Here is a 27,430-nt window from a genome sequence, read left to right as displayed (position 1 = left end):
AGACATTAAAGGTAAATGAAGTATTATTTGTTTTGATTTCGAATGTTCCCTCGTTTTCCGTTTATCGCAATACAATTTATTTGCTTAATTATAGAAAAAAATGGTTGAAGTTCAAAAGAAATGTGTGGACTTTAAATTCAAGGTTGGTGATAGTGCTATTGAGAGAACATTATTCATCAAACAACATGATGGATCTGATAGTGTTAAGCCAAATGATAGAACTTTGTTCATCGTAAACATACCCCAATTTTTGACTAAAAAGTGCTTAAAATCTCTATTTAATAGTTATGGACCGATCGAAAATGTATATATTCAATCAAAGCCATCAAGTGGTGTTGTAGTTCTAGGCTCTAAATACTTTTCTCAACAAGAAAGAACAGTTGGGCCAAAAGTTGGATACATTGTTTTCAAGCGTGGTGTTAGTCTAAAAAAAGCCTTAAAAGTAAAAGGTGATGTTATAGTTATTCCAAAAGCATTTACAGCTGGGAAAAGTAAATGGATTAAAGAATACAATTCTCACTTTGTTGATGCTAAAGAATTGCAGGAGGAAGTCGAGAGTTTCATGGGCGAATTCGATGAAAAGATTGAGGAAGAAAAAGAGAAAGACAAAGAAATAGAAGGTGTTGCGGACGAAGAAGGATGGGTTACTGTCACGAAACAGAGTAAAAAACCTAAAATCAAGCGAAATGAAGTTACAAGTCAAAAATTATTAGAGAAGCAAAAACGAGCTCAAACCAAACAGACTCTAGTAAATTTCTATAAATGTCAAATCCGAAATGCGAAGATGGATGAAATCTTGGAATTAAGGAAAAAGTTTGATGCCGATAAGAAACGTTTAGCTTTAATGAAAGCTGGCAGAAAATTTAAACCTATGTAATATCCTATATATGAGATTACATGTAAAAAGAAATTTTTTTATGTTGTAATAAATTTCTTTGTTCAGGGATTTCAAAATATTTTATTATTTACTCTTTAATATTAATACCCAGGGCCGGATTAACCTATAGGCACACTAGGCCTACGAAAAACTTGGGAGAAAAAAATTTGTTGACAAAAATAATTTAGCTTTAAAAACAACAAGTGCATTTTGCACAAAATTATGAAGATACATATAAAAATATAATATTTTTTGGTAATAAATTATTTTGCAGAATCTTATGATCTAATATATTACTTTTTCGGGATTTTTGGATTCAACGAAATCGATATCAACTGCCAATATCGGCAGTATGTCGGTATTGCAGATAAAGTTCGATAAACAAATTTGTGAATTAAAATCCATATTAATAAAAATGTAAAAAAAAATATGCAAGAAAATTTTAGCATATATTTTGAAAAGAGGGGAGGAGTGAGGGAAGGGCCCAAAAACGGCTATGCCTAGGGCCCACGAAAGGTATAATCTGGCTCTGTGCCTAGGGCCTTAGAAAGGTATAATCAGGCTCTGTTAATACCCAATAATATCTTGACACATTTTCGAATTTTGTGTTAGCTATGTACAACCAATTTCAGCTTTTTTTTTTAAAGAAATGAATGTCCCACCCACCCTGAAAAAAAAGTTTTTATGCCAGGCTAATAGAAAATATCATTTTTGTTTTTTAATTCATATTAAAATTTAAGTAAATGCAGTGAATGTCGCAGTTTTCATTTCATTGATCTAAATCACGATGTAAAAATAAATATTTGTTTTTAGAAATTAATTTTTTTGTTAACTACATAGAATTATTTATGTGTTTTTCAACATCTATATGTTACCTTAACACTTTAATAACTTCAAAGATTGCAAATATTGAATTTTAGCTTCTATATTTTTATTAATACTTCAAAGACGGCTAAAAATAGAAATGTAAAATTTTTTCTATTATCTCCTAGAATTGTCTAAGATTTAAATTTTTTTCCCCATAAGCCATTTTTAGGGTTGTCCTAAATAGAGAAATCATAAAAATAATTTATTTCTTAGTCTAATGAGAATTTGCTGTATAACAGTTATGTTTACAATAATTTTTATTTTATATCTGTCGATGAACAGCTGACCCAATTTTGGGTTTATGACTAGGTACTAGGTTCAACTCCTGAATTAGTATCCCCCAGAGTTATTGATTTGTTATGGGAACATTAGGGGCTTTGCGACTCGACAGATTTTCAATGTGCATGAGTCACAATTTACTACATGGGGAATCTTCGGCCGGTGGGGATTGAACCCACGAACTCTTGGACATGGGCCCAGTGCCCTACAAACCAGGCTATCCCGGCCTTATGTTTACAATGTTGAAAATTATTGGTGGTCCAGCACCACGAAATCCTCTTTTAGACTAATATGAAATACCAATCACTTGTCCGTGGGATCATCAATGTGCCTGCTGTTAATTGATAATACAATGGCAGCAAGATCATTCTATTAATATAGTATGTTATGTTATATTATGTCTATAAGTTAGGTTGTAAACTTTATAGTCTTATGTTATTATGCAAGTTAAGTTGTAATGGAATAATTTGACGTAGCATTTCTGCAATATATCTTATTTGAATTTTTTTTTTTCATTTTTAAGATTTATGAGAATTTTTTTCCTTTCCTTCTAACTCAGTGATACATTGATTAAAGAAAAGGATATAGGTGAACTTCTATATATGAATTAGCGGCTGACGAAATATGAATAGCTAGAGTATTTGAGGAAGAAAATAACAAAATATGTTATATAGTAGGCAGTATTATTTAGAGTTTTCACTACAGCGCGAGAATCTCGCATATTTTTTTTCTTTTCTCGCATTAAAAAATTATTAACGCGAGAAGTTCGCGCACTGTATTAATCAATTTTAAAATGCACGAATCTCCCAAATTTTGGAAAAAATTTAGTCTTCCGCCATTTTGAAAAAGACATGGAAACAGCTACGGCAAGTGTTGAGAAAAAAAGTGAGTTCTTTATAATAAGTTGTTAAAAGTTATCTCTATTTTTCGCTGTTAATGAATTACCAAACTCCCTCATCGACAATTTAGATTAATTTGTAAAAGTTTAAGTCTGTGAAAACTAATCTGGAAGACCTAACAAAGAGTATGAACATGGAAATAACTTCAATGAACTTCACTATTCCATAACAGAAATAATTGAAGAGCCTATGCTGGCAGATGTAGAGGATAGGAAAGTGTGTGCACAATGCTACACATTTAATTAGTGATTCCAAATAGTTCAGCATCTGTTGCAAGGTCATTTAGCAGCCTCAAAACCGAATTAAAACAAAATATCATAACAGATTGACTGATAAGCATTTGAGCAAATTTAATGAGAATAGCTGATGAAAAAGTAGATACAGAACATTTTCCATATGATAATGCAGCAAAAATATTCAATGGTTTAGAAATTAAAAATTTATTATAATTAAAGAAATATTTTTTTCCAAGTTTATTCGTGTTTTTTTAATTTTTAGAAATCTAACTTAACTTTTTGAAATCTCACCCTGTTTTTGAGAAAGAGTGAGAAATTCTCCCCCTTTTTTTTTTTTCTGTAATGAATACACTGATTATTTAATATTTATGTTTATTTTTCTGAATTTTATTTAGATAATAGTTACAATATTAAACATTTATTTATTTAGTTCCCAAGTCCAGTTTAATATTTTATTCAGTTGTTAAATCTATCCTATGCTTAGTAGTTTTATTCAAAGTAAACTAATAAATGTTTAAAGCAAAAAAATGATTTTATGTGATGTTTCATTGTCATATTTAACATTTTTTTTTGAGTGGACCACTGATATTGTTAGTGGATGAGTACATAATGATACTTACTGGTCCAAGGAACAGCATCTTTTTTTTTAAAAATAATTTCTAACACTGGATTAGCTATCTTCTGTGGTTATAGAAAAAATATTGTTTTAAATCATATTGTTAAAAATGAAGATCAGTGCTTTTATAGTGAAATTTTAAGCATGAAACAAAAGAAATGAAATAAAACAGTCATAAATGTTTAAGGGCCCAGGATAGCACAGTTGGTAGGACGTTAAGTTTGTGCTCGTAAGATCAGGAGTTCGAATCCTGTCGGCCAAAGAATCCCTGTGCATTAAATGGTGACTGGTGCACGTTAAATCTGTCATGGACACAAAGTCCTCTAAGTGGGGATATTGAATTGGAGATTAATCATTCAGGTCAAAATTACGATCTGTGGATGTATGAATGGGTCCTCCCTGTAAAATAGGTTGTGATGTGTGCGTAGTTTAAGGTCATAGATTGCCGCAATTAAAAATAAGAAACGAACCCTCTGCCTAAAATCTTCTTGGTTCTCCACAGCAGTCTTGCTGGTATTGGCAAGTGGCATAAGTATATAACAATTTTATTAAAGACGCATGTACAAAAACATATTTTTTTAACATTTCAAAGATAAATTACTAAAATATGCTAACAAAACAAACATAATCTTTTTGGCTCAGCCCAGAGGTCGACCAAAGCTGAGATGGGCCGACTGCGTGGAAAGAGACTTTTCAGTCTTAAAAGTCTCAAACTGGAAGACAACTGCCAGGCCTGGAGGAAGTTGATTGAGAAGGCCAGGGCCCACCCGGGGCTGTCGTGCCATTGAGGAAGGAAGGAAAGACACCTTCTATCATCTATTAGAATGTGTTAAGAATTTTACTTTTAACAATATATAATGTAATTAACAGTATTTAATTGAATCAATATTGAAGGATTCAAGTATATATCTTATTCAAATTTTTCTACCTACATCAAGTCAATTAAATTAAATTTATGAATATACATTATGCTTCTTAAAAATTTTCTATTATTAAAGGATTAATAACTTAAAAAATCTTTTAATACTTAGCTATCATATAAAACAATTATAAAGATATTGTATTTTGATTACAATGTTAGAATTAATATGGCTATGTTTAATACTTATGAATAATAATTTAAAAACATCTAATATTCTATATTTCATATTTTTTAATGCTACCAACTACAAGAGGGAGGAGGAGAGTAAAACTTAAAATTCTCAGTAAAATTATTCGCCAAGAATAGATATACAAAAATAAAGATTGTACTAGAAATGAATTGGTGCAACTAAACTATCCAGAAATAGATTTTTTGTTTTAAAAAAATTAACATTTATTTAAATAAATATTGTATACATTTATGCCACAAATCAATATCTATATAAGACTGTTCTGAGTCTGATCTAGATTTCTACAAATCATTTCTATTTTATTAATTTAGTTGAGCTTTTTAATATTTTATACTTTCTAAATGTTTAGAAATCTATTTTCCAATTTCTTTGTTTTGGGTTTTTACCCTTTTTCTTATCCTCCAAGTTTTGTTCCATTATCTTGTTCCTTATCCCTATTGGTCAATACATTTTCCTTGTTTGTTATTTGTTTTGTATCTCTGTGTTTCAAAACTGGAGAAACTGTTTCATTATATTACCAGGGGTGATTGTGAGCCCAACTAAAAAATCCTGAAAATTTCTCCAATAAAATCATTAATTACATATTGCAAAAAATTAACGTCTTTATAAATTTAAATCATTGATAACTTCAAAACATGAAATTCTAAATAAATTATATGCAGCATAATTTAAATGAATAATTATGCATAAGTTTACTTTTATCTCTAATCACATTTATTATTCTACTAGAAAAAATATTTACAAATGAAAGAGATTCCAAGTATAAATTCGAGTTCTAAATAAAACATAAAATTTTTTTTAATACATAAATGTGATCAATAATTTCTTGAAATTTTTGGACCTCGGATTTCCGGAAACTTCCGGATCACGTTTACCGAAAAATCCGGACTTTTTCCAGAGCACAATCATCTCTGTATTACTGAAGTGATTGCAGATTTATTTGACATTATTTGTGCTCTTTTTGAACTATTTCACAAATGCTCAATTTGTATGTAAAACAAGATATAGTTAAAATTATCTATAATTTTTTCGGCATCTCAACAAAACTATTATAAATTAAGTGTATTTGTAACATTTAAATAATTTTTTATACATCTTGTTTTATGATGCAGAATGAAAATTTTGTAGAATACATTTTAATATTCTAGATCTTTTTTTAAAAACTAGAAGAAAAATAATTGCTAACTTTTATTTTAAAATTTCAGAATTATAGCCAACAAGTCTTTTAACACTCAGATGGCACATAATTTCAAGTCTCAAGAAAATAAAAAAATTACAATAGTTACTCAATAATCATGCAATCCCTGAAATTTAAGTGTTGCTGTCCTTGTATTTATCTATCCAGCAGGGACGTATTATCGAGATTCTTTTATAGTCAAGTTTCTTATCAATCATAAAATGCTACTTAAAAACACCATCAATCATCAATGTCTAGACACATAACCAAACTTTTTTATCCAATCGAACTAGGGAATATTTGCAAAATTTAGTGGTTTACTGAAAAATCCAGTAACATTAGCAGCTATGATATTTTATGTTGCAATTTTTTATTTATTTGTAGTGGATTTAAATTACTTAAGTTTACAAATCAATTCAACTTTTAATAGAAGAATGTTAGTTAAAAATGAAGGATAAAAATAGCATAACTACAAATATTATGAGTAAGGCCCGGATTTTGATGACATTTGCACTTTTTGGTCTTCTGGAGCATTTTTTTTAGATTTATAGGGCATTTTTCTTTAAATTCTGGGGCGTATTTTGCATTTTAATGCATTTTTTAAAGTTTTTTGTTAATTTTTTCCAATTTTTACTATTTTTTATCAATTTTCATTATTACACTGGCTTCAAAACAATGAAGAAAATCTATGGAATATTAACAGGTGAAGCAAAATCTTTTCAAATTGAAGAAGAATTGTAAGTAAGTGAGACCGTCTTTCTCAAGTACGCACCTATAACATCAGTGGATGTTGAACGGAGCTTCTGCAGGAATGAAAATTTACTTTCAGACAAGAGACGCTCGTTTGCATTTCAAATTATCAAAAAACATTTAATAATCCAATGTAATTCTGATATTTAGTAATATTATGAGATGGAGGTTGTTATATCCATTAAAGTTTCTATACAAAATAAAAATATTTTGGTGTCAATATATTTTCCTTTTTTTGTTATTTTAGGATATAAAACATATTTTTCAAACTTTAATGAACGTAGAACAAGTATTGCATTGCTTTATATTTTTTAAATGACTCATAATAATTTTAAAGACCAAAATATTTTTTTAATTCAATATTTTTGCTCTATTTAACGCATTTTTGAGCAATTTTTGCATTTTTAAGGGCATTTTTGGCCCTTTTTAAGGGCATTTTTTGCACTTTTTAAGAACATTAGTAGAGATTTTTTAGGTCATCAAAATCCGGGCTCTAATTATGAGTTTACAACTTTTATTTTTGCAGGTGTTCAAAATTTAGGATAATGTCTAACATAGATTATCAGGTATACCGAATTTTTTTTTGCAGATACAGGACATCCCAGCAAGAATAAAGTCAGAAATCAAAAATTTTAATAAATTTAAATTTTGAAAATATAAAATAAGAGAGCGAAAGTTATGCAGTAACTCAATTGACTAACAAAGGTACATGTTATACTAACAGTTCTTTCTTAACTATTTTGATCTTGATTTCCATATGTGCAATTTATAATTGTTTTCTAAAAAAATTAGGAGTTTTAGTTGTGACATTATTCTAATCGGATTGCCATATTATGCATTATTTACTTTCTTTATTTGTATCCATATTATAAAATTAATTTAATCCACATCATTACCTTAAATTAAACCTGGTTTTAATAAGTGCCATAATATATTCATTTATTCACATAAATCAAATCATTTTAATAATGCAACAAACATGTTTTGCTTTTAGCAATTTAGTAAAAATTTGTTTATTTATTTTTCACAAAGATTATTAACTTTACTATTATTGAAAATTAACTAAGAACTTGTCATGATCTTTATATATATATAAAAAAAACACATACATTATTTACAAAGCACATGAAAGCAAAAACATATAAAATAAATAACTTAATTCTGAATTAATAAAGTTGTTATCATTCTCTTAAATAATTGGACTTTGATTTCATAAAGTGAGTGAACTTTGTTTATGCTGTATTATAAAACTAGTTTTTTTAATTATTATTTTTGCTTTAAAATTCTTACTGGGAAACAATATTTTTTTAATTGATATTAATATTTTAAAGTATAGTACTTATTATCTGAACTCAAAATAACCTCAGTCCTTATGATTGGAATAAAATATTCACAGACGACAAAATAAAAATGCAATATAGTGTTTTTTTTAAAAACTATTGTTAAAATTTATGAATTTTAACTAACGTTGATAACATTATTATCATTAAGAAGCAACTGAGAACTTGACATGTATAAAAAACATAAAAATATTTACAACACATACAACAAACAAACAAAAACGTATACAGATGAATGATGATTGGTTCAGGTGATATTGCCTTTATGGGTATTCTAACTTGCTAATAATTTCACGGGCTCTGGCAAGCATAGGTTCATTTTCACCAGGATTTTCAAGCAAGCCATGTAAATGACCAATGTAAATGTCGAGTGTTTCAGGTGTCGGAAGTTCATTTGTATCTGGAATAAAATGAGAAAAAAAATGAAATTATAAATAAAATTTTATAAAGATTATTATTAGAATGTGAACTATAATATTGATAGGTCGAATAATGATCTAAACTTTTTTTTGTATAAAAATAAATTTTTGTAACTCTTTGTAAAAGTAAATATTTGATATAAAAAACTTTTTTGTACATATCAAATAAAAGCTTTTTAAATAAAAATTAAAGTACAGTCGAACTCGTTTATAATGAGCTCGGATTTAACAAGAACTCGGATTTACCGAGGGAAACAAGAATATTTGGTTGGATCAATGTTAAGTCTATGGAACAGAAGTCGCTTTTAACGAGAAAGACCCGGCTTTAGCGAGCAATATTTTTCTGTCTTGCAATCTTTTTTTTCATCTTTCTATTCTTTCTGTCTCATCCTTTTATCAAAATTATAAGAAATGCGCGCGAAATAAAAAAAAAACAACGAACTGAAACTTAATTGCCCTTATCGCTCTAATCTAAAGCATGGGAAAAGTCACGTGAGAGTAGGCGGTGACGAACCGATTTCGTGCCTTATCGTTCATGACGTATGGTCGTGACGTCATTAGTAAGTAAGAATTAATTTAGTAAGCAAGAAAAGTATTTAATTAAATTAATTAATGTAAATAAAGTAAGTAAGTATTAATTAAATTTTAAGTAAACTCAATCATTTGACCTCCAAAGCCCCCCCCCTCTTCTGGTTGTACGCCTGCCTTAAGGACCCGTTTATTACGAGCACTCGGATTTAACGAGTGCAATGTTACGGTCCCTTTGTGCTCGTTATAAACGAGTTCGACTGTATAGCTATTATAACAAAACATACTCATACCTGCTAAAAATTGGAGAAATGAAATAACGTAGATTTTACTAGCGACATTTTTTAGGCTATGAGTAAAGTTTTGATTCATCATGCCTAATCATAAGTTAGAAAGAAAAATTCAAAATTGGAAATAATATAAGCACTTACATTTAGTGTTTAGTGAAGTAAAAAATATGTATATAAATCTTAACCTAACAGAGATTTTTTAAAGCCATTATTTATAATTACTCAAACTATAAACACTCAACATATTGCAGTACTGGCAATAGCACAATCTGTTGCGGAATAAGAGAGTATCTTTGCCATCAGCAAATATTTCCTCACCAACATTTTTTTAAAAAATTTCTTGAACAAATACGGAGAAATTTGAGAATATACGAGTAAACAGGAGATAGTTGTAAAATACAGGGGTCTTTGTTAAAAAACAGGAGACTTGGCAGGTATGCATACTTACATCAAGAAAAGAGCTCAATAAACATATTTTATATTACTAATAAATGAAATAAAATAATGAAATTGGAATTTTATCTATAAATGGGAAAGTCAATCTGCAACAATTAAAAACTTTTTATTTAAAAAAAAAGCAGCTGTTAAAAACACAATATTTCAATACAAAATTAAATTTTAATCACCAACTTTCCTTTTCTTACCGAAATGATATATTTATTCAAGATTTTTCTTTCTATATTACATTTAATCAACACATATATAATTTTTTTTAAATCAGAAAAGCATGGTTTTTCGTATTGTTAATGTCAAACATTAGATTTTGAGAGCAACAAAATATCTCTAAATTAGAATATAATAAAAAAATTTTGCTGAATTTAGGAATTTTTGCAGGAAAAATTATAATGGATAAAACTTTTTAACTTTAATCTCAATAAATGAATGTTGTGACCGACAATATTCCTACCATTTAAAAAAAGTACTTTCTGTTTTTAAAATAGATAGTATCAGAATAGAAATAAGCAAACTTCAGTAATTTCACCAAACTTATTGGAAAAAGTCCTCTGACAAGTTCACTTTTTTATTATTACTATTTTTTTAAAGTTAAGATTTGTATAATTTTGTACACTAGAATACTTAAAAATCGAAAGAAGGAATTAGTCAAGGGGAACTAACAATTTTCATCCCTCCCAATCAGCAATCCTTATGAAAGAAATAGGGCTCTCACTAACAACTATATTTTAAACACTCTCTAGTTTATCATTGATGGTTGGTAGTAATAAATAATAATTAATTGAAAGGATAGGGATAATCTACTGATTAAGTCACATTTCACCCCTAATTGACGTTTATACACAAAATTTTTCCTTAGTATTGTTTACAGATAGGTAGTTTAATAATTTCCAGAATTTTCACTACAAAACAGCACTAAGTCTAACTCTACTAACTAAACTCTACTAAAAGCACTCTCCTGATTGATTTGAAAACATGGCTCCCTATCATATTGCTCCATGCCTTAAATTGTAGCCTTCAGAGATTTGTCAGTTTTAGAGAAAGACAATTTTGACTTTTTCATCTTTCAAGAGATAAAAAAAGAGATTTCTTACTTGGCAGAGGAAAGTCAGCAAAGCTGTTTAGTAGCATGTTGCGCAAACTATCCAAGTGCTGTTTCAGCCCTATATTATTACTGTGTTGTTGAGCATTTTCAACCTCAAGTTTATCGATTGCAGACTTCATATTCTCAATATGTTTGGTCAGAATAGCGTTTTGTTCTTCATATTCAGTGTTTGATTTACGCAGCTGTCGTAATTCAGCTTCTCTGGCTGTAAAGAATTTAAAAAAATATTAATATGAGCTATATAAAAATAGCAAAATAAATAAATTTGAAAACATTCACATGTTTTTGATAAATTAAAAATAAAAAAAAACTATAATCTTGAAATACTTTGAATAAGATTTAAATTAAAATTCTTGATACTGATTTCAAAATGGTATAGTTTGTACATTTCATAAAATACTTAAAAATATAGTTTATTTTTGCTTTAAATATTTATCGTAATTTTTTGTTAATGTTTTTAAAGTTTTATTCTACTATTAACATACGAAGTTTTAGTTTCAATTATAGTATAGTTATTTTTCATATAAGATCATTTTAAATAACATTGAAGTTATTTAAATTAACATCCAGACGTGCCAACCTAGCAAAATTAACATTCAGGAGTTTCCCTAACAAGAATTCAGGAGATTTCAGGAGGGGTAAAAAAAGGTGCATGGTATGCAACATTTGGCACTTCTAAGGAATTTTAAGTAAAAAATTTATTAAATATAAGAATGCAAGAAATTTTGCACACTAATAGAGCAATAATTGTTTAAAAATATTAAATGGAAATAAAATAATTAAACACAGATTTAGCAACACAAAACTATATTAGGTAGATACTCTTTAAATAAATACCATTTCCTTAATAAAACATTATTCAAAAACCCGACACTGTAATAAAAATACACAAAAACTTTTAAAAAATAAACAAATTGAATAAGTATTTTATTTTAAAAAACCAATTCAATACTAATGTCTGTACAATAAAGAACCAATTATCCGGGATGCTCGGGACCATCGCTATCCCGGATGTCTTAATTTCCCGGTTTCCTGGATCGACAAAAAAGTGTCGTTAATCGATGTTTTATCAAACCCAAATTACAAGGAAAAAATGTAAACACATTTTAAAGTAAGAGAAAAAAGAAAAGCACTCCTAAATCTAAAAAGGAAAAAAATTGTAGAAAAATAAAATTTAAAAGAATAAAAAAATTTGCAAGTTTAGATAAGAAAAACAAGTTTAAAAAATAATTACGATTCCTAAATCAACTAATAAACAAAACCAATGATTAAATAACGCAATATATTTCATGGGGGGGGGGGGGGCGAAAATAAAAGGAAAACCTATTAATCTAAATAAAAACAACACTTGAAAATTATCGAACCGAAACGATAGTTAAAAAACGGCACTAGCATAAATATTAAAACCTAGAACAAGGCAAGATCAACGGACTTTAAAAAAAAAAAACTAATGAAAAAATTTGGTAATACAAATTATTTTATTGAGTGCAAAATTTATCATGAAAAAGAAAAAAAAAACGTAGTGGAATCAGAAAAACAAAACTGCAATCTGCTTCATAAAATAATTGTATGCTTAAATTAATAAACAATTCTCCCTTTTTTTTTTTTTATAAAAACGCGATTTTTAATTAAAGCAGGTGTGATTCCACATCAAGAAAAACTTGTGAATGATACCGCACTTCCAAAGAATCAGAATTTATTCAAAAGAAAAACATTTTATTTTTATTAATCGATGTCAAATAGATAAATATATTTTTCTCTTTCATCTTCTGTTCACTGATAAGCATGTGCAATGCATTTTCCCAACCCCCTCGTAAATCAAACTAGCAAACGAAATCATCATGCCACTCCTTTGAGTTTAACGACCTAAAAGAGAATGAAGATCTAAAATCTTCAAGGTCGCGGAAGAAATGACGTTTCTCTGGGTAAACGGGGAAAAAAATTCTTCCCTTCCGCACATTTTCCTCTACTCAACTTCAAGGATTAGTCCAGTTTCCGCTTTTTTTTTCATATCGTTTTAGTTCAAAATGGCGGGAGAACCGAGCAAATTTTTTTTCCGGATTATCTGGATACCAGATAAATGGTTCTCTACTGTATGCATGAAAAAAAGAGTTGCAGACTTAGCTCTCCGCAATTAAGTCTTGCTAAAGTCATTGGTACATGATTTGTTGAAATTGATCCATACTTCCATTTCGACTTAAGACATCCTTGAATTTTTTTTTAAATATACGAAGACTAAACGAATAATTGATATCACGTTGCTAGTTTACGAGCTTGTTGCCAACCGTGGAAAAATACGCATTTAAAACTATAAAAACAGCAAGATACAATATCAATTCCAACTATCGAGACTACGAGTTTCCCCACTCCTGAACGGACGTCACTCGATAACGACATGTGACGTCATTGCATTCAACTCCACACGAAAGAAGAGGAAGATTTCACCCGCCCCCAGTGTAAGGGGGCGGGTGAAATAGGAGTGTTTTTAGAGGTAACGTTGAAGAGGGGGAAAAATAAAGCATGTTCAGCTACGCTTCAGGCAGATGGTAGTTTGATAAGAGGGGATGGAATTCAAGCTGAAAGAAAAACTTACCTTCGCACTCGCGGAAAAATTAGGTAATTTTGAGTTTGGCCGTCGATCGCAGTAAAATTCGGGAGTTTTTCAAATCAATTCCGGAGGGCGGGAGAATAACTCAAAATTCGGGAGACTCCCGCAAAATGCGGGAGAGTTGGCACGTCTGAACATCATAAAAGCAATAAAGCATGAACAACTAAAATTTCTAGTTTTAAACACATACAATCAAACCATAAAAAAAATTAAATAAATACATAAAAGGGCAAGAATTAAAAAAAACAAAACAAAAAATAAATATAAGTTTCAAGTTACCAATAAGTCTTACAAACCCTAATGAGATATAATTTCCTACAAGTTTAATAATTACACAGTGTCTACTAGCTCAAAAAGATAATGTATTGCAGTAAAACCAAAAATGAAAAAAAAAAAATTACATAACACACACATTGAGTTCTAATGTGTTATGCCGAGGATTATAAACAAACACATTTAATTTTATAAGCTACTCATTTTCAACAATTCAAATAACAAAATTCTCTTCTGTATTATTAAAATTAGCAATTTAATATAATAAGACAAATTTTTCATCACAATTCTCTGCATATATGAATCGTTTTTAGGTATTTTATTTCTAAAATTAGTATAGTAATATAAATTGTAAAATCAGTTGACATAAAATTATATAGTTTTAATATAAATAATATTTGTTTAAACTATCACATAATAATTTTCCATATAATAAAATTATTTATGTTATATTAACATCATAATTATCAAGTGATTTCAAGAATTCTTAATAATATACCCTCCACACATTAAAGAACACTTTAGTTAAATATTTATCAGTATTATTATTTTAAATCAGAAAGTTAAAAAATAAGTGAAACATACTTCAAAGGATACACAGTTAAATAATTGATATAGAACATGAAAAACAATATTTAGAAATTTAATTCTCATTGAAACAGCCTTTGTATTAATCAATGATCCTCCTATGGTTTCAAATTTTTAAAATTCATTGCATGAGGTAATCACACATCAAATTGAAATTGGTAATTTTTCAACTATTATAGAAACTCGTGCAAGTTTTTTATACTAGCTTTTAGTACATATGAACTAAGTCAAGCATACAAAAAGCACATGATTTTTATTTTACTGAGAGGAATTAACAGTCCACTCATTTAGTAGTTTCAAATTATGAAAAGTTCTTTTCCTAACTTATTTAATTTTCTTTACAGCGGGATGGTTTTCAGCACTTGAGATTACCGTCTCACAAACAAATGACCTCAATTTGAATGAAATTGGTAGACATCAAATTTTAAATGCAAAACTTTTTAAATCTGGATAACTTAGAAATCGATTCGATTTAAATTATACATTTTTTCATTTAAAATTACTTACTTTAAAACAATGCAAAAACTAGTTTATCTCACAATTCAAAAGTTTTTAATTATTATTAAATAAAATAAAATAACAAATAATTATTAAAAAATAATTTTCACATGAATTTATATTTAGATTTAACAAATTTCACAATTGTCTAGAATTTTTTTTAAATTCCATTTAAAGATTCTTAAGATATAAAGAAATAGGCAATTTCAACTCATACACTGAACAAATTATTGGGGCTCTAATTTTTCCACATTGTAGGCCAACTACTATTTTGAGAGTCAAAATCCATCATGAAACAGGCTGTTTTACTGAAAGAAAGTTCATTTTTGAGGCTGATTTCATAACTACAAAAATTGATCTACTCTTTTTAATTAGAAAATTACGCCTAGTTAATTAGGTTAGTTATTATTATTTAGTAAATTAGTTCTAGATAGGCTTTTAAGCTATTAAGATTGAGTCGTAGCATGTAAAAATCTGATCATAAGACCAAAAGATATTCAGGGTGTTCACTTTTTCTTGGGCACTGTGCACTTAAATATTATATTTAACCTTTAAATATATCATTTTTAAGAAGGGAAAAAAAATTACCAATTTCAATCTGATGTGTGATTATCTGTTAAAAATTTGAAACAATATCATAGGAGGATCATTGATTAATGCAAAGGCTGTTTTAATGAGAATTAAATTTCTAAATCCTGTTTTTCATGTTCTGTATCGATTATTTAACTGTGTATCCTTTTGATGTATGTTTCACTTATTTTTTAACTTTCTGATTTAAAATACTGCTGATAAATATTTAACTAAAGTGTTTTTTAATGTATTGAGGGTATAATATTAAGAATTGTTGAAATCATTTGATAATTATGATGTTAATGTAACATAAATAATTTTATTATATGGAAAATTGTTATGTATGAATATATGGGAAAGTGGATTAAATGTGATTTATGTCTATGTTAATTCACTCCAATAAAAAAAAAATTTTCTTCATAAAAATGATATATTTAAAGGTTATTATAATATTTAAATGTACAGAGCCCAAGAAAAAGTGAACACCCTGAATATCTCTTGATCTAATGATCAGATTTTTACATGCCCCGACTCAATCTTCATAGCTGAAAAGCCTATCTAGAACTAATTTATTAGATAATAATAACTAACCTATTACCTACTAGACCTATAACCTACTAGATAATAATAACTAAATTTTTGTAGTTGTGAAATCAGCCTCAAAAATCACATTTAATCCACTTTCCCTTATATTCATACATAACATACAATTTTACTTTAAAACTTATGACAATGAAAAAAATGCATTTGCAGAAAAAAGTTTGTATCTGTAGTAAAATTACCTTTGTTATGATCAAGGAATTCTTCAGTGAAAATTGGAATATCAAACCCTGGTGCTTCACTATCATGATGAGCTTCATTCATAGGCTACATGGAAACATTAAAAAAAATAAATAAATAAACAACCTGAATTCAAAAACATTGAAAAAAAGGAAAGAAAAACTTGGGTTGTAAAAGTTTTTGTTTTTTAAAAAGTTACTGGAAGAGCTTAATTTTTAAGACTGCAAATTGATAAAAAACACAAACATTACAGACAGATTTCTAGAGTCATTTTCAAATTAAAATAAATAAAAGAAAATTTTAAACATCTAACAATTTGTTTACTTATTTAATCTAAGCTCTTTCATCTAATTTTCAAAATTTTATTTTTGAATCAAGATAAATATGTTCTGAGACATAAATTATTGTACAGAAAACAGATTGTCAACTATGTAAAATTTTTACACCATATTTTAACATATGCAAGGTTCCCACTTAATTTTAGAAATAACTAACATGTCCAATTATAATCCATAAAGTTATTGTAACTATTTCATTATAAATAGATTAAAATTTCTTAAAGATATTGCTTTGAACCCAGTTGGATACTTATTGTTACAATGAATTTTAAGATTGGTTATTTTGTAGATTTCTTGAAAAATCAAATTAAATTGTGAAATCATATTTTTTCAAAATCAAATCGAATCAGCGCCAAAATCGAATCAAATCGAAGCGAATATTCTAGAAATTGTAAATGCAGCATTTGCCTGTACTTTATTTTTTTTGGAAACCTTTAAGATTAAAATAAAATAAAATATTTGAACATAAAACTTTTATGGGAAATAATGAAAATATACACAAAAACAAAAGACTGGATATAATTTTTCAAAATTTATGCCATTTATAAATTTTTGAAATATTAAAGAAGAATGACAACAAAACTAAAGGGTAAAAATTTTCTCAAAAAAAAAGTCGACAAAATATTAACATTAAAATCATAAACATATAAAAATGAAGTAACATTTGGTGGAGATAATGAGGAATATAAACAGGGCAACAAACACATTTGTTTATTATCAATCAACTTTTGTTTAATTCTTACAGATTGTTGTTCCATATAGGGTAATCCAGGCTTCAGAAATCTAGGATCTTCCATCTGTCAGCATGGAATAAGATTTTTTTACATTAGCACTAATGGCTTTTAAACCATATGTTTCATTTTAATATGACTAAACTTCAATAGAAAACAAATTACATATGAAACTGAAAATAAGAGTATAGTCCTCATAAATTTTAAAAACATTTAACAATGGGACATACAATGGTAAACGAACATAATAGTGAAGAGAAAAAAACTAATAAAATGTTTTATTCCAGCATGTGATTCCACACTGTTAATTTGTTAGCAATGTCAGAAAATTATGAAAAACTAGTTATCCATCCTTCATATTTTGTTTTCTAGCCAGTTTTTCTACCATTTGTTTTCTCATCAGATATAGTTTATAGTACTGTTTAATTTTCCTAATTTAAACGCATAAGATTTTTTTTAATCTGAAGTTTGGCCTAGTACAACCGAGTTGAATCCATGTGTCACTAAATGCAAATTAAAATACAATAATCAAATTTTCATGAAAGCTGTTGTTTAAATGAGTCTAAGAACCTAATTAAAGCAAGCTAAAAGCAGTTTAAGATTTATAAACATTTTATGTGTAAAAGTAACTGCACAAATACAGCTAAATCTTCATAATCGGATTAACAAATAATATTTTAAGCAATTAATATATGGATATAAAAAAAAACTATGATGAAAATATATAACTTTTTACAATATATACAATTTATTTTTATTATTTATTATTATTTTCAATAAATATATTTTTGCATTACTTTAGATAGTCTGATTAAAAAATGAATTAAAACAATTTTTAATGGAAGTAAAGGAAATATGGACATAAAAATACTTATGGACTTATAACTTAAACAGAAAGCTATATTTTGTAGTTACACAATGGTTCATTTGCCATAAATACTTTTTGAAAAATATTACAAGAAATTATTTTATTGTATGAGAAATGGAAATAGGCACTAAAATATAGAAACATTTTTAAAATATGGCAAATTTTTAGTTGGCCTATGCTTACTTTTTGTTGCAAAAAAAAAAAAAAAAAAAAATTGTGTTTTTACTCAAACAACAATATTTAACCACAGACTTTTTTAAAAATTAGTTTTAAAATATTCATCATAAAATATTATAATAGAGGAAAAAATTATAACAAACAAAAAGAGCTATATTATAAATGATTTAAAAGAAAGATAAATTATAAGTTTCCGAATTTCCACAAAATAATGTTTCAGTACACTTAAATGAAATTGTAAATTTTTTTTTCTTCAAAACATTTAATCTCTGGTATAAGAATTTTTTTTAAAAATTATTTTCTTACCTCAACATTTGACGATGTATAATAAGAACCATCTCCATCTTCATATTCTAAAGAAAAAAAAAGAGTATATTTATAAAATTTTTCAGAAATGTATGTTTCTTTGCCTGAATTTATAATTTAATATATTATTTGACAAATTAACATGTTTAAGGTTAATTTGCCTCAAAACATTTAGATTGAATGTACACGAAAATCGATCATTACATAAAAAATAATTAAGATATTCAATGTTGATTTCAAAATTTAATACAATGCTTTTTCTTTTCTTTTACACACTGAAATACACTTTCTTTTGCACAGCAAAAATAAATAAATAAATAAAATAAAAACAGAAAATATATAAAAGCCTAGTAAATAAAGAAATATCTTATGTTAAGTAAACAAAACAGACGTAAAAATTTTACGAATTCTGGTAAAAATAGAAAAATATTATACAAACCTTTTCGCTTTTTCTCTTGCTGTTTCTTGAAAATTTTATAAGCCTCTGTTTGTTGATACTGTTCTAATTCTTTCATATAACGTTCTTTATCTTTTTCTGCTTCTTCAAGATATTTCTAAAAAATAAATTGAAGTCTTCTTCAAGCTTAAATGCCTTAATCTAATTACAATAAGATGATTTACATATAAATATAAAATTATGTAAAAATATTAATCATATAAATTTTTTTTAGTTTATAACATTAGTAAGCTGATGTATACAGAACATTTGCAACTCATTATCTCATAGAGTCGACATTGGTACTTTCGCACGACAAATGTTGGTCTATTCTTGTTCAGTGCATGATTAGCAAGTTTTTTTTCTTTGGTTAATGGCGGGAACTTGGGTCTATTTCCCATTGGCCTCAGAAATACCAAAATTGCTACACTCTTATTGTTACCCAGTGAGCACCTATGGCTAAGCCATGGCGGTGGAGTAGCATTGCCCACATCATACAACCACAAACCCGTAATGATTAACAAGTGATATATGACTTCATCAACAAGTTTTTAAATTAAGTCAAGAAACCATCTAAAGGTTGAAGATAATTTAAAACACTTTTCTTAATACTATTCTTAAAAGAAAAAAACAATCTTAAACTGAACTTTCTCTGTAGAAAAATTTATTAACAAAACCACCAAATGATGGATTTCATGATATATATATTTACAATATTTCCATAACTAAGATACTAAAATGCTCATAATACAGTACAGAACCCGTTATCCGGAAATCAGAAAACCGGAAAACCAAAAAACCGGAACGAAATTCAATAAATTTTCCCGCCATTTTTTTTTAAAAAAAATGTTTCTTTCCTTATAAGATTTCAAGATTTTTCTTTCTTTTTTGAAAGATGTTTACCTTACCATCATTTTGGAAACAATCATTAGTGTATTACTTCATTGTTTTTTCTTCTTTTTAAGATTATTTCCAAATAAATTTTTTTCAGTTGAGTTTGACAATAAAAAAAACGGCTTTTTGTAGCGATTCAGAAAACCGGAAAAATCAGTTATCCGGAATAGTGATGGTCCCGATTGCTCCGGATAATCAGTTCCCTACTGTACTAGGTTTAACAACTTAAACAATATTAGAAATTTAGTTTTCTATTCCAGAGTTGCCACTCTAATCTGGAAAAAAAAAATTTCCCTATAGATATTATACAAAATATATTAAGAGGAAACACACTATCACTGCACTTTTGTGTGACCTATATTGTACTAAGTATGCTAAATTTAAGTGCTGGAGAAACTTAGAAAAAAAAGGTACATCTGAACATATTTAAAACAAATAATGCTAGAGTAAATTAAATAGTTTAGTGCAGCTGAAATATCATCTTTAAATATGCCATAGATTGGGCTTTGAGTGGTCACCATTTTTTAAAAGTTGAAAATAAGAAACAAAATTCCTTGTATTTTTCCAGTTTGTAAAGAAAAACTAAACAATTCCCTGTTATTTTAGGTGATTTTCAAATTCCCTGTGGAGTAGCAATAATTCATATAAGGAAATCGACCCTCAATTTAACTATCTTTGCAGCAGATTTATTTACAAAAGTACTGACGGATGAATTTTTCATGTTATATAAAATGTCTACAAATTTTTAAAAATGTTATTGCCCATAAGCTGCAAGTAAATAGAACTCCTAAAATAAGTTCAAAATGTAGAGATAACATGGAAAAAATAACAGAACAATGAAAAAAGGGAAAAATAATAATCATAAAAATAATAAAAATCTGGAAAATAAAAGATATGATCTTATTAAGAAATATTAAAATTATATCTTTTATTTTCTGGATTTTTATTAATTTCCCCCCCTAATTATTATATTATTTTCTTTTCCCCTTTTTTTCATTGTTCTGTAATTTTCCATGTTTTCTCTATATTTTGAGCACTACTATTGAAAAAAAACTCACAAGAGGTTCAAATAGTTGGGAGTTTTTAAGGAGCCTAAATAATGTTATGTCATGTATTTTTTTAAAGTATCGTGTTGATCATCAAACATACGTTGAGCTTATTGTGAGTGACAGTGAACTTTTTAATTTATATAAAGTTATCATTAGTCTACTATTTACTGTAGCTGTATTACAAACTTTATAACCTTAGGCAAAAAATAAATAAATAAAATACAACAAATTATTTAATTTTAACCTACCTGTTTTTCTGACACTCCTAACTTACTCCAATCACATGCAAGTATTTTAGTGACCTCAGAGAAACTGGCACCTGGATTTTCACCCCTGACCTTTTCTCGATTTTCATTTAAATATCGCACATATCCGGTAAGAGGCTGCTTAGGTGCATTCATATCCCTTGGGCCACGCCTTCGTTTTCTACCTTTTGGCCAGCCACCCCTTCGTTTCTATGAAAAAATAACATTTTTTTTTTAATTAAAAGCATCAAACATTTTTGTTATAACAATTTGATAGCAAGGCAAATCCAATAAAACCAATTTCAAGAGAGGCATTATACAGTAAATTCTAGACGAATAACAAATACTTAGCCAACACTTTGCCATAAGGGCATTCCATAATACAAAGGACAACATAACAAAAAATAAATATTCAATAGCATTAAAGCAAAAAACGTGAATAAAGCCCAAATGGACATGCTATAGTTTCAGTTCCATAAACAAGAACCTTCCTCATTGTTTAAATCCTAAATGAAGGTAGAAAAGTATAAACATGAAAAGTAAAGCAGAAAAGTGAAGAGATGTGTAAAGTGGTTTAACAACTAGGAACAGAATTTACTTTTCTATCTTCATTTCACATTTAGACACTTAGGAAGGTTCTTGTTAATGGAACTGAAACTATAGCATGTCCATTTATGTACTTTCATTTGTGCTTTATTTCCGTTGCATTTTGCTTTAGTCTACATAGAATAAAGTATAACCTATACTTTTTCTGGATATTTAACAGCCTCTCCCCATTTTCAAATTTCTTAGTTTTTTTCATTAACTATTTTATGTATATTTTTTTAAAATATAGTTTGTATTTGAAACATCAGTTTTAAAAAAATAACATCAGCCACAAGAGCTTTTTTTATATGTCATTTCATGTTTACTTTCAATGTTTCCTGTTAATTTGATGTTTTTTTTAAACTAAATTTCAAAACAAATAGATATCAAATAAAATAATTGCATATAGAAGGAGGATAATTTTTTACATAAAAATATGTTTTACTTCATGTCCTTCTTATGTAACAAAAGCCATATTTTATATTTTTATTCTAAATAAAATATTTAGAACTTTCGTCTCTAATATGCATAATAATATTAGGCTACTGAATGCGTAATATTAGGCCGGTGAAATTTTTTAATTAAATATTAATTTTTAAATATCTTGTAAAGAAAATAAAAATAATTAATTTATATTTTAATTTATTTAATATTGTTAATACGCAAAATAATATTAGGCTATTAAAAATCATCCCATATAATTTTAAAAATAAGATATAATATTAAATTTAAAGATAGTCGCATGGAATTGGCCATAAGTGAAGAATTATCTTTGTACAAAGCTAAATATTTCAGTACAAAATATTTCATTCTTGTAAAAGAAAAAAAAAGAAAAAATTTTTTGATTAAATAATTTTTAAAGAATTTGTAAAATAGATTTTAAGTAATTTTGTACCATTTTATATTTATAACATGTGCATTTATTTAAACCAGGATAAAACTTATTCAAATCAATCTTTGGTCTTCTACCAATTGCTCAACAAATAGACTTCATGCTTACTTTTATATTTTCTTAGTTTATGTCAAACAATTTAGTTTAACTTAAGAGGAATAATCTTAAGTTTTTATTAAAATATTGGCACGTGATAAAATTTAACATTTGTAATTTTTGAAGATGTTGATGATTGAAGTGTTAGTGCAATATCTGCACTTCACAAAACTGGCAAAAACTTATGACAAGCATTTTGACTTAAGAATCTAATTTTAATTGCATTAGTATACTAAGTAGTTAAAAATTATAAGGCAATGTTTAATTGCTGTGCAATGCTTTCTCAAGAACAAAAGTTAGCATACACGTCCTGTCCTGTATGAAAAACAATTTCATTATCTACAATTTTGTAAAAACATTATATTTTATAACTTTAAAGATATTTTGACAGGCTATGATTATTGTTCCACCTATATGTGTTATTTAAATGCAAAGTCTTTAAAGCATTGTCCTAAAATCATCACTATGGATGAATCCTCAAGCAGTTGCCAATCACACATAACCTCTTTACAATCAAATTTCATAAAACTGAAATTATCAATCACAGAAATATATTTACTTCAACTAGGTTAGAATCTTGATCAGTATTCATTGACATGTTGCTTTCAGTTGGATTAATATCTAAAAGGAGGGGAAAAAATAGGGAAATAACAATTAAAGGATTATCATATATAATAGTTTCAATACAAAATTAAATTTTTGTTAAAAAAATATGCACAGTGAAAATAAAAACCTGAAAAAGCTGTGAATTATTTTCACATTTCGCATAAAATAATTATTACTGCCAAGAATCACTCATTTAATTTAAGAGTGCGCAAAAATTTCGTATTTTGAAAAAATTACGGATTTGAGATGAAACTCTACCAGCTAAAGCATGTCATTAATTGATTATTCAAAAGTGCAACTTGGAATTTATGGATCATAATACTATTCTATTAAAAATGAGATCAACATTTTAAAATCTATGTGAAAATCCCAAACTGTTGAAATGGTGATCGACAAAACCGCATGAACTATAAAATTGCCACAAATCGAGCAATCAAATAGTAATTCTATAAATGCGCGATTCGAAATTTCCTGTGTATGATAATGAAGCATTAAAAAACTATGAAATCAGTAACCATTCTCGCTGAAAACGCGAGATTGCAGGTAAATCGTGAATAATTGAGTGCAAAATGCATGATTTGAAATTTGTCGATCGAAATAATATTGTATTAAAGCAATCAAATTTTAAAAACGGAGTGGAAATCTGCTTTAATAGCTACCGAAAAAAAAACAATCAGCAAAACCGTGCGGGTTTAGTGTAAAATCTTCGCTAATATAGTAGACTGGAAATGATTACTAATTGAAATGCGTGACTCGGAATTTGCATCGAGATTTTAAAAACCACATGGAAATCTATAACAAAATCTTTCAAATTAGTGCGATTACGTGAATTCATTCGCTGTTTATTGAAATTGGCGTTATTTATTGTCTATTTATCATTTTTTAATAGAATTAAGATGTTTTGATATTTGCTTACCTTAAAGACCAATTATCAGGAAAAATCTATTTTCCGGATTGGATTCAGGATATTGGACTTTCATTTGTATTTTAAATTAACTTAATGGTTCATTTAGTTTTGTTTATGCGGATTTCACTTCATCTTATAACTAAAAAATGCGAGGTAGAGAAAATTAAGATTTTAGAGAAAATTAACTAAAATATAAAAGATATAATGATGCGAGACTTAAAAAAGATATTCAATATTTACAAAATTTAAATAGATTATATCAATTAGCTAAATCTTATTTCAAATAGAAAATTTTAATTTTCTAGCTCTTAGTTTTATTTTCTCAGGACAATTAATTATACTTTAATGCCGGACAAAAAATATCTGAAGTGTCTCATGAGAATTCTTGTAAAAATCAAAATGTGCAGTTTTCTACATATTATTGCAACATGACCTGTCTTTATATAGTGCACTTCAATGATTATATAACTCAGTTCTCGATATAAACATGAATTAACAAAACAAAACAAAAATCTAGATTTCTTTGAGTCACTAAATATGACTAAACATTTCAGATGATATTGTCCTTTATTCAACAGCCAGTTACTGATTGGAAAAAAAGGGGATATTTCCGTATCGCGATCTGTCGCGCCAACTACAATCGCCAAAGTGCCAAATAGATCTTAAACTTGCAAATTTTTTAACAAAAATACTTGTAGATGCTTGCCCGGGGGTGGCTAAGAGTTATACCTTTCAAGTTGGTCTCTTTCTGTGATTTTTTTTTGAAGTTTCTCGCGGGCCACTGCCCGGAAGTTTCCAAGACTTGGTGATAATTCTGCCACAGATCACGATACGCCAATCCCCCGAAAAAATATAAGTAAATAGTTAATATTTCTAAATCTTCAATTTTATACCTTTAAAATACCTTGTTTTCTAAAAATTATTTATTTTGAATTTTTTGTTTAACCCTTTCATGGAATTGCCCACATACTAAACAAGAAATAAATAAATTCACAAGATCAATCCAATTGAATTAATTATAATTAATACAAACCTGATGGTAATGGTGCACTTAAACTGGTATGAGAACTGCCATTATTACTAGGAGGAGCAGTGAGATTTTCTCCCTGCATAATTAAGTGCTGAAAAAGTAAAATTAAAATGAGATATCATTATATTTTGTTTTCACATGCATATTTAATAACTCCAATAATAAAATAGCTGAGCTAAAGTAGATAAAAACTAACAATATTATGAAAACAAATAACACAATTGGAAAACATACACAAACTATATAAAATTTTCTATTTTTCTACACTAAACAGTAAGAAAAATTTTGATAGCAATAAATATACTTTATTTTTTTTAAAGAATTTTCCTAATATGGAAACATAAATGGAATTTAATCCTCAAATATATATATTAAAAAAATGTTAATTTGTATTCATGCAACCAAGCTATTATGAATATTTCCCCTTTAACTATTAAGAAAAAAATTTTGATCGATTGTTTACAAATAAATGACACAAAATTTCTTAAATTTTGCATACTTATAAGATAAGTGCTAATCTCTGAAAATGACATTAATTATAAATGAGTAAAACAATTAACTAAAGAAAAATAAAACAAAAAATCTGTGAACAATGAATAAGAGAAATGAAATTGAAAATCATATTTCTCTTTAGAGAAAACAAAACGAAGTATATAAAAAATATGTTAACAAATGGAAAATAAGTAAGAATAAATGCATTTATCATTGTTTTTTTTTCATTTACAATCTACGTTTGTTGGTTATTAACTAAAGATTTTAATAAATATTAAATAATTCAAAATGAAATCATTTGAACATTCCAACGTTTACCCGCATCTTTAATTTAAACTACTAATAAGCTATGAATTCAATGACAAAGAATTATACAAGCGTCTGCGGTGAGGTTGTTTACTTCAAAAAATCAATAACAATATGGCCGCAATATAATTTAGATTTATGCGCATGAGCAATGCTAATTTTATAAATAAAAGTATTTTGAATGTTAGTTACTTTAAATTAATAAAATGTTTAATCACTCCACCGAATTAATTTGTTTATATTGTTATAATTTTAAAATTTCAAGCGTAAAACAAGAAAACAACAAAACATCAGGTTGAAATTCTTAATTCAACTGATTGCACTGAGAAAAATTTATCACGTTCTTTGTTCGTGTAATAAGACGTTAATATATGTGCTATGTGCATAATAAAACTTTTTCAACTGAAAAAATTCAAACGGTTGACTAAGAACCTAATTAATAATATTACGAATCTATATCCAATGGCTTTGAAGGTGTTGCCATTTCAGTTTTTATTAAAGAAGCTTTCAACTGCATGGGACTCACGCGGTAATAATATCTGTTCACACTATTCACGCATCTCCGATTGCTTTCAAGGAAGAATGAGAATCTGATTGGTGAAAAATATTTGCCATCGAAAAATTCACCAATCAGGTTCCCCATATATCTTCCCAGTGATCGGAGGGGCACAGACCACATTCAACGAGAATAGCTCGCAAAGAATGAAAAATAATTCTTCTATTCTTACTTACTTTTCATTCGTTTTCTTTTTTGAATTTGTAAATGCATTTAAATTAACATAATTTTTTTTGCATACATTTTTCTTACATGTATTCTGTTTTTCTAACTCTCTCTTACACTGCAAATATTTTTTTAATAATAATTTTGTATAATCTATAAAATCTTAGTCAGAACAATTGCAACCATTACTTGTTTGAGATAAATATGTTACTTTGAACAACATTTTTGTAATGAAATGCAAGCAAAGTTTATAATTGTAATTGTTATTTCGAGTAAGACTTCTTTACAGAATTGAAGTATTTATTAACAATATAAACAAGAAGAAGTTCACGCAAGTACACATTTTAAACATGCGAAAAGAAGAAAAAATATTTTACTCTGCATATTAAAGAGAAGAAAAACCTTGAATTTGTTGAAAAAAGCTTGCCATCATTGACGCTCGAGATAAGAATCATTGATCATCATTGCTAGCATAATTATTAAAGC

At 27.4% G+C, this 27,430-nt stretch overlaps 2 protein-coding genes across 8 annotated transcripts; one reads left to right on the top strand and one right to left on the bottom strand.

Annotated features, from left to right (window-relative positions):
• On the top strand, positions 1-946 carry LOC107455811 (ribosomal RNA-processing protein 7 homolog A). Its single transcript, XM_016073524.5, has one exon. It carries the CDS (start codon positions 101-103, stop codon positions 875-877), a length of 777 nt encoding a protein of 258 aa, XP_015929010.3. The 5' UTR covers positions 1-100; the 3' UTR covers positions 878-946.
• A 6,849-nt stretch (positions 947-7,795) lies between these two features.
• On the bottom strand, positions 7,796-26,697 carry LOC107455801 (high mobility group protein 20A). Of its 7 annotated transcripts, none has more exons than XM_043047131.3 (10): positions 26,416-26,693; positions 25,429-25,516; positions 23,442-23,503; positions 21,313-21,519; positions 19,125-19,239; positions 18,686-18,732; positions 17,347-17,400; positions 16,268-16,352; positions 10,938-11,153; positions 7,796-8,553 (listed from the first exon to the last, which is right to left on the bottom strand). In XM_043047131.3, exons 2-10 carry the CDS (start codon positions 25,505-25,507, stop codon positions 8,417-8,419), a joined length of 1,002 nt encoding a protein of 333 aa, XP_042903065.1. In that variant the 5' UTR covers positions 25,508-25,516; positions 26,416-26,693; the 3' UTR covers positions 7,796-8,416. The 7 variants fall into 7 exon arrangements, with proteins under 7 accessions (XP_042903065.1, XP_042903064.1, XP_071041169.1 ...); XM_043047130.3 differs by lacking the exon at positions 26,416-26,693 and adding an exon at positions 26,236-26,373; XM_071185068.2 differs by lacking the exon at positions 26,416-26,693 and adding an exon at positions 26,293-26,342.
• Between the last annotated feature and the right edge of the window lie 733 nt (positions 26,698-27,430).

Source organism: Parasteatoda tepidariorum, chromosome 5 (assembly GCF_982258835.1).
Source record: "Parasteatoda tepidariorum strain Cologne lab strain chromosome 5, Ptep-v5.0, whole genome shotgun sequence".
NCBI classification, from domain to species: Eukaryota; Metazoa; Arthropoda; class Arachnida; order Araneae; family Theridiidae; genus Parasteatoda; species Parasteatoda tepidariorum.
Note: the sequence above shows the minus strand (reverse complement) of the source record. Positions and strands in the feature narration are given on the sequence as shown.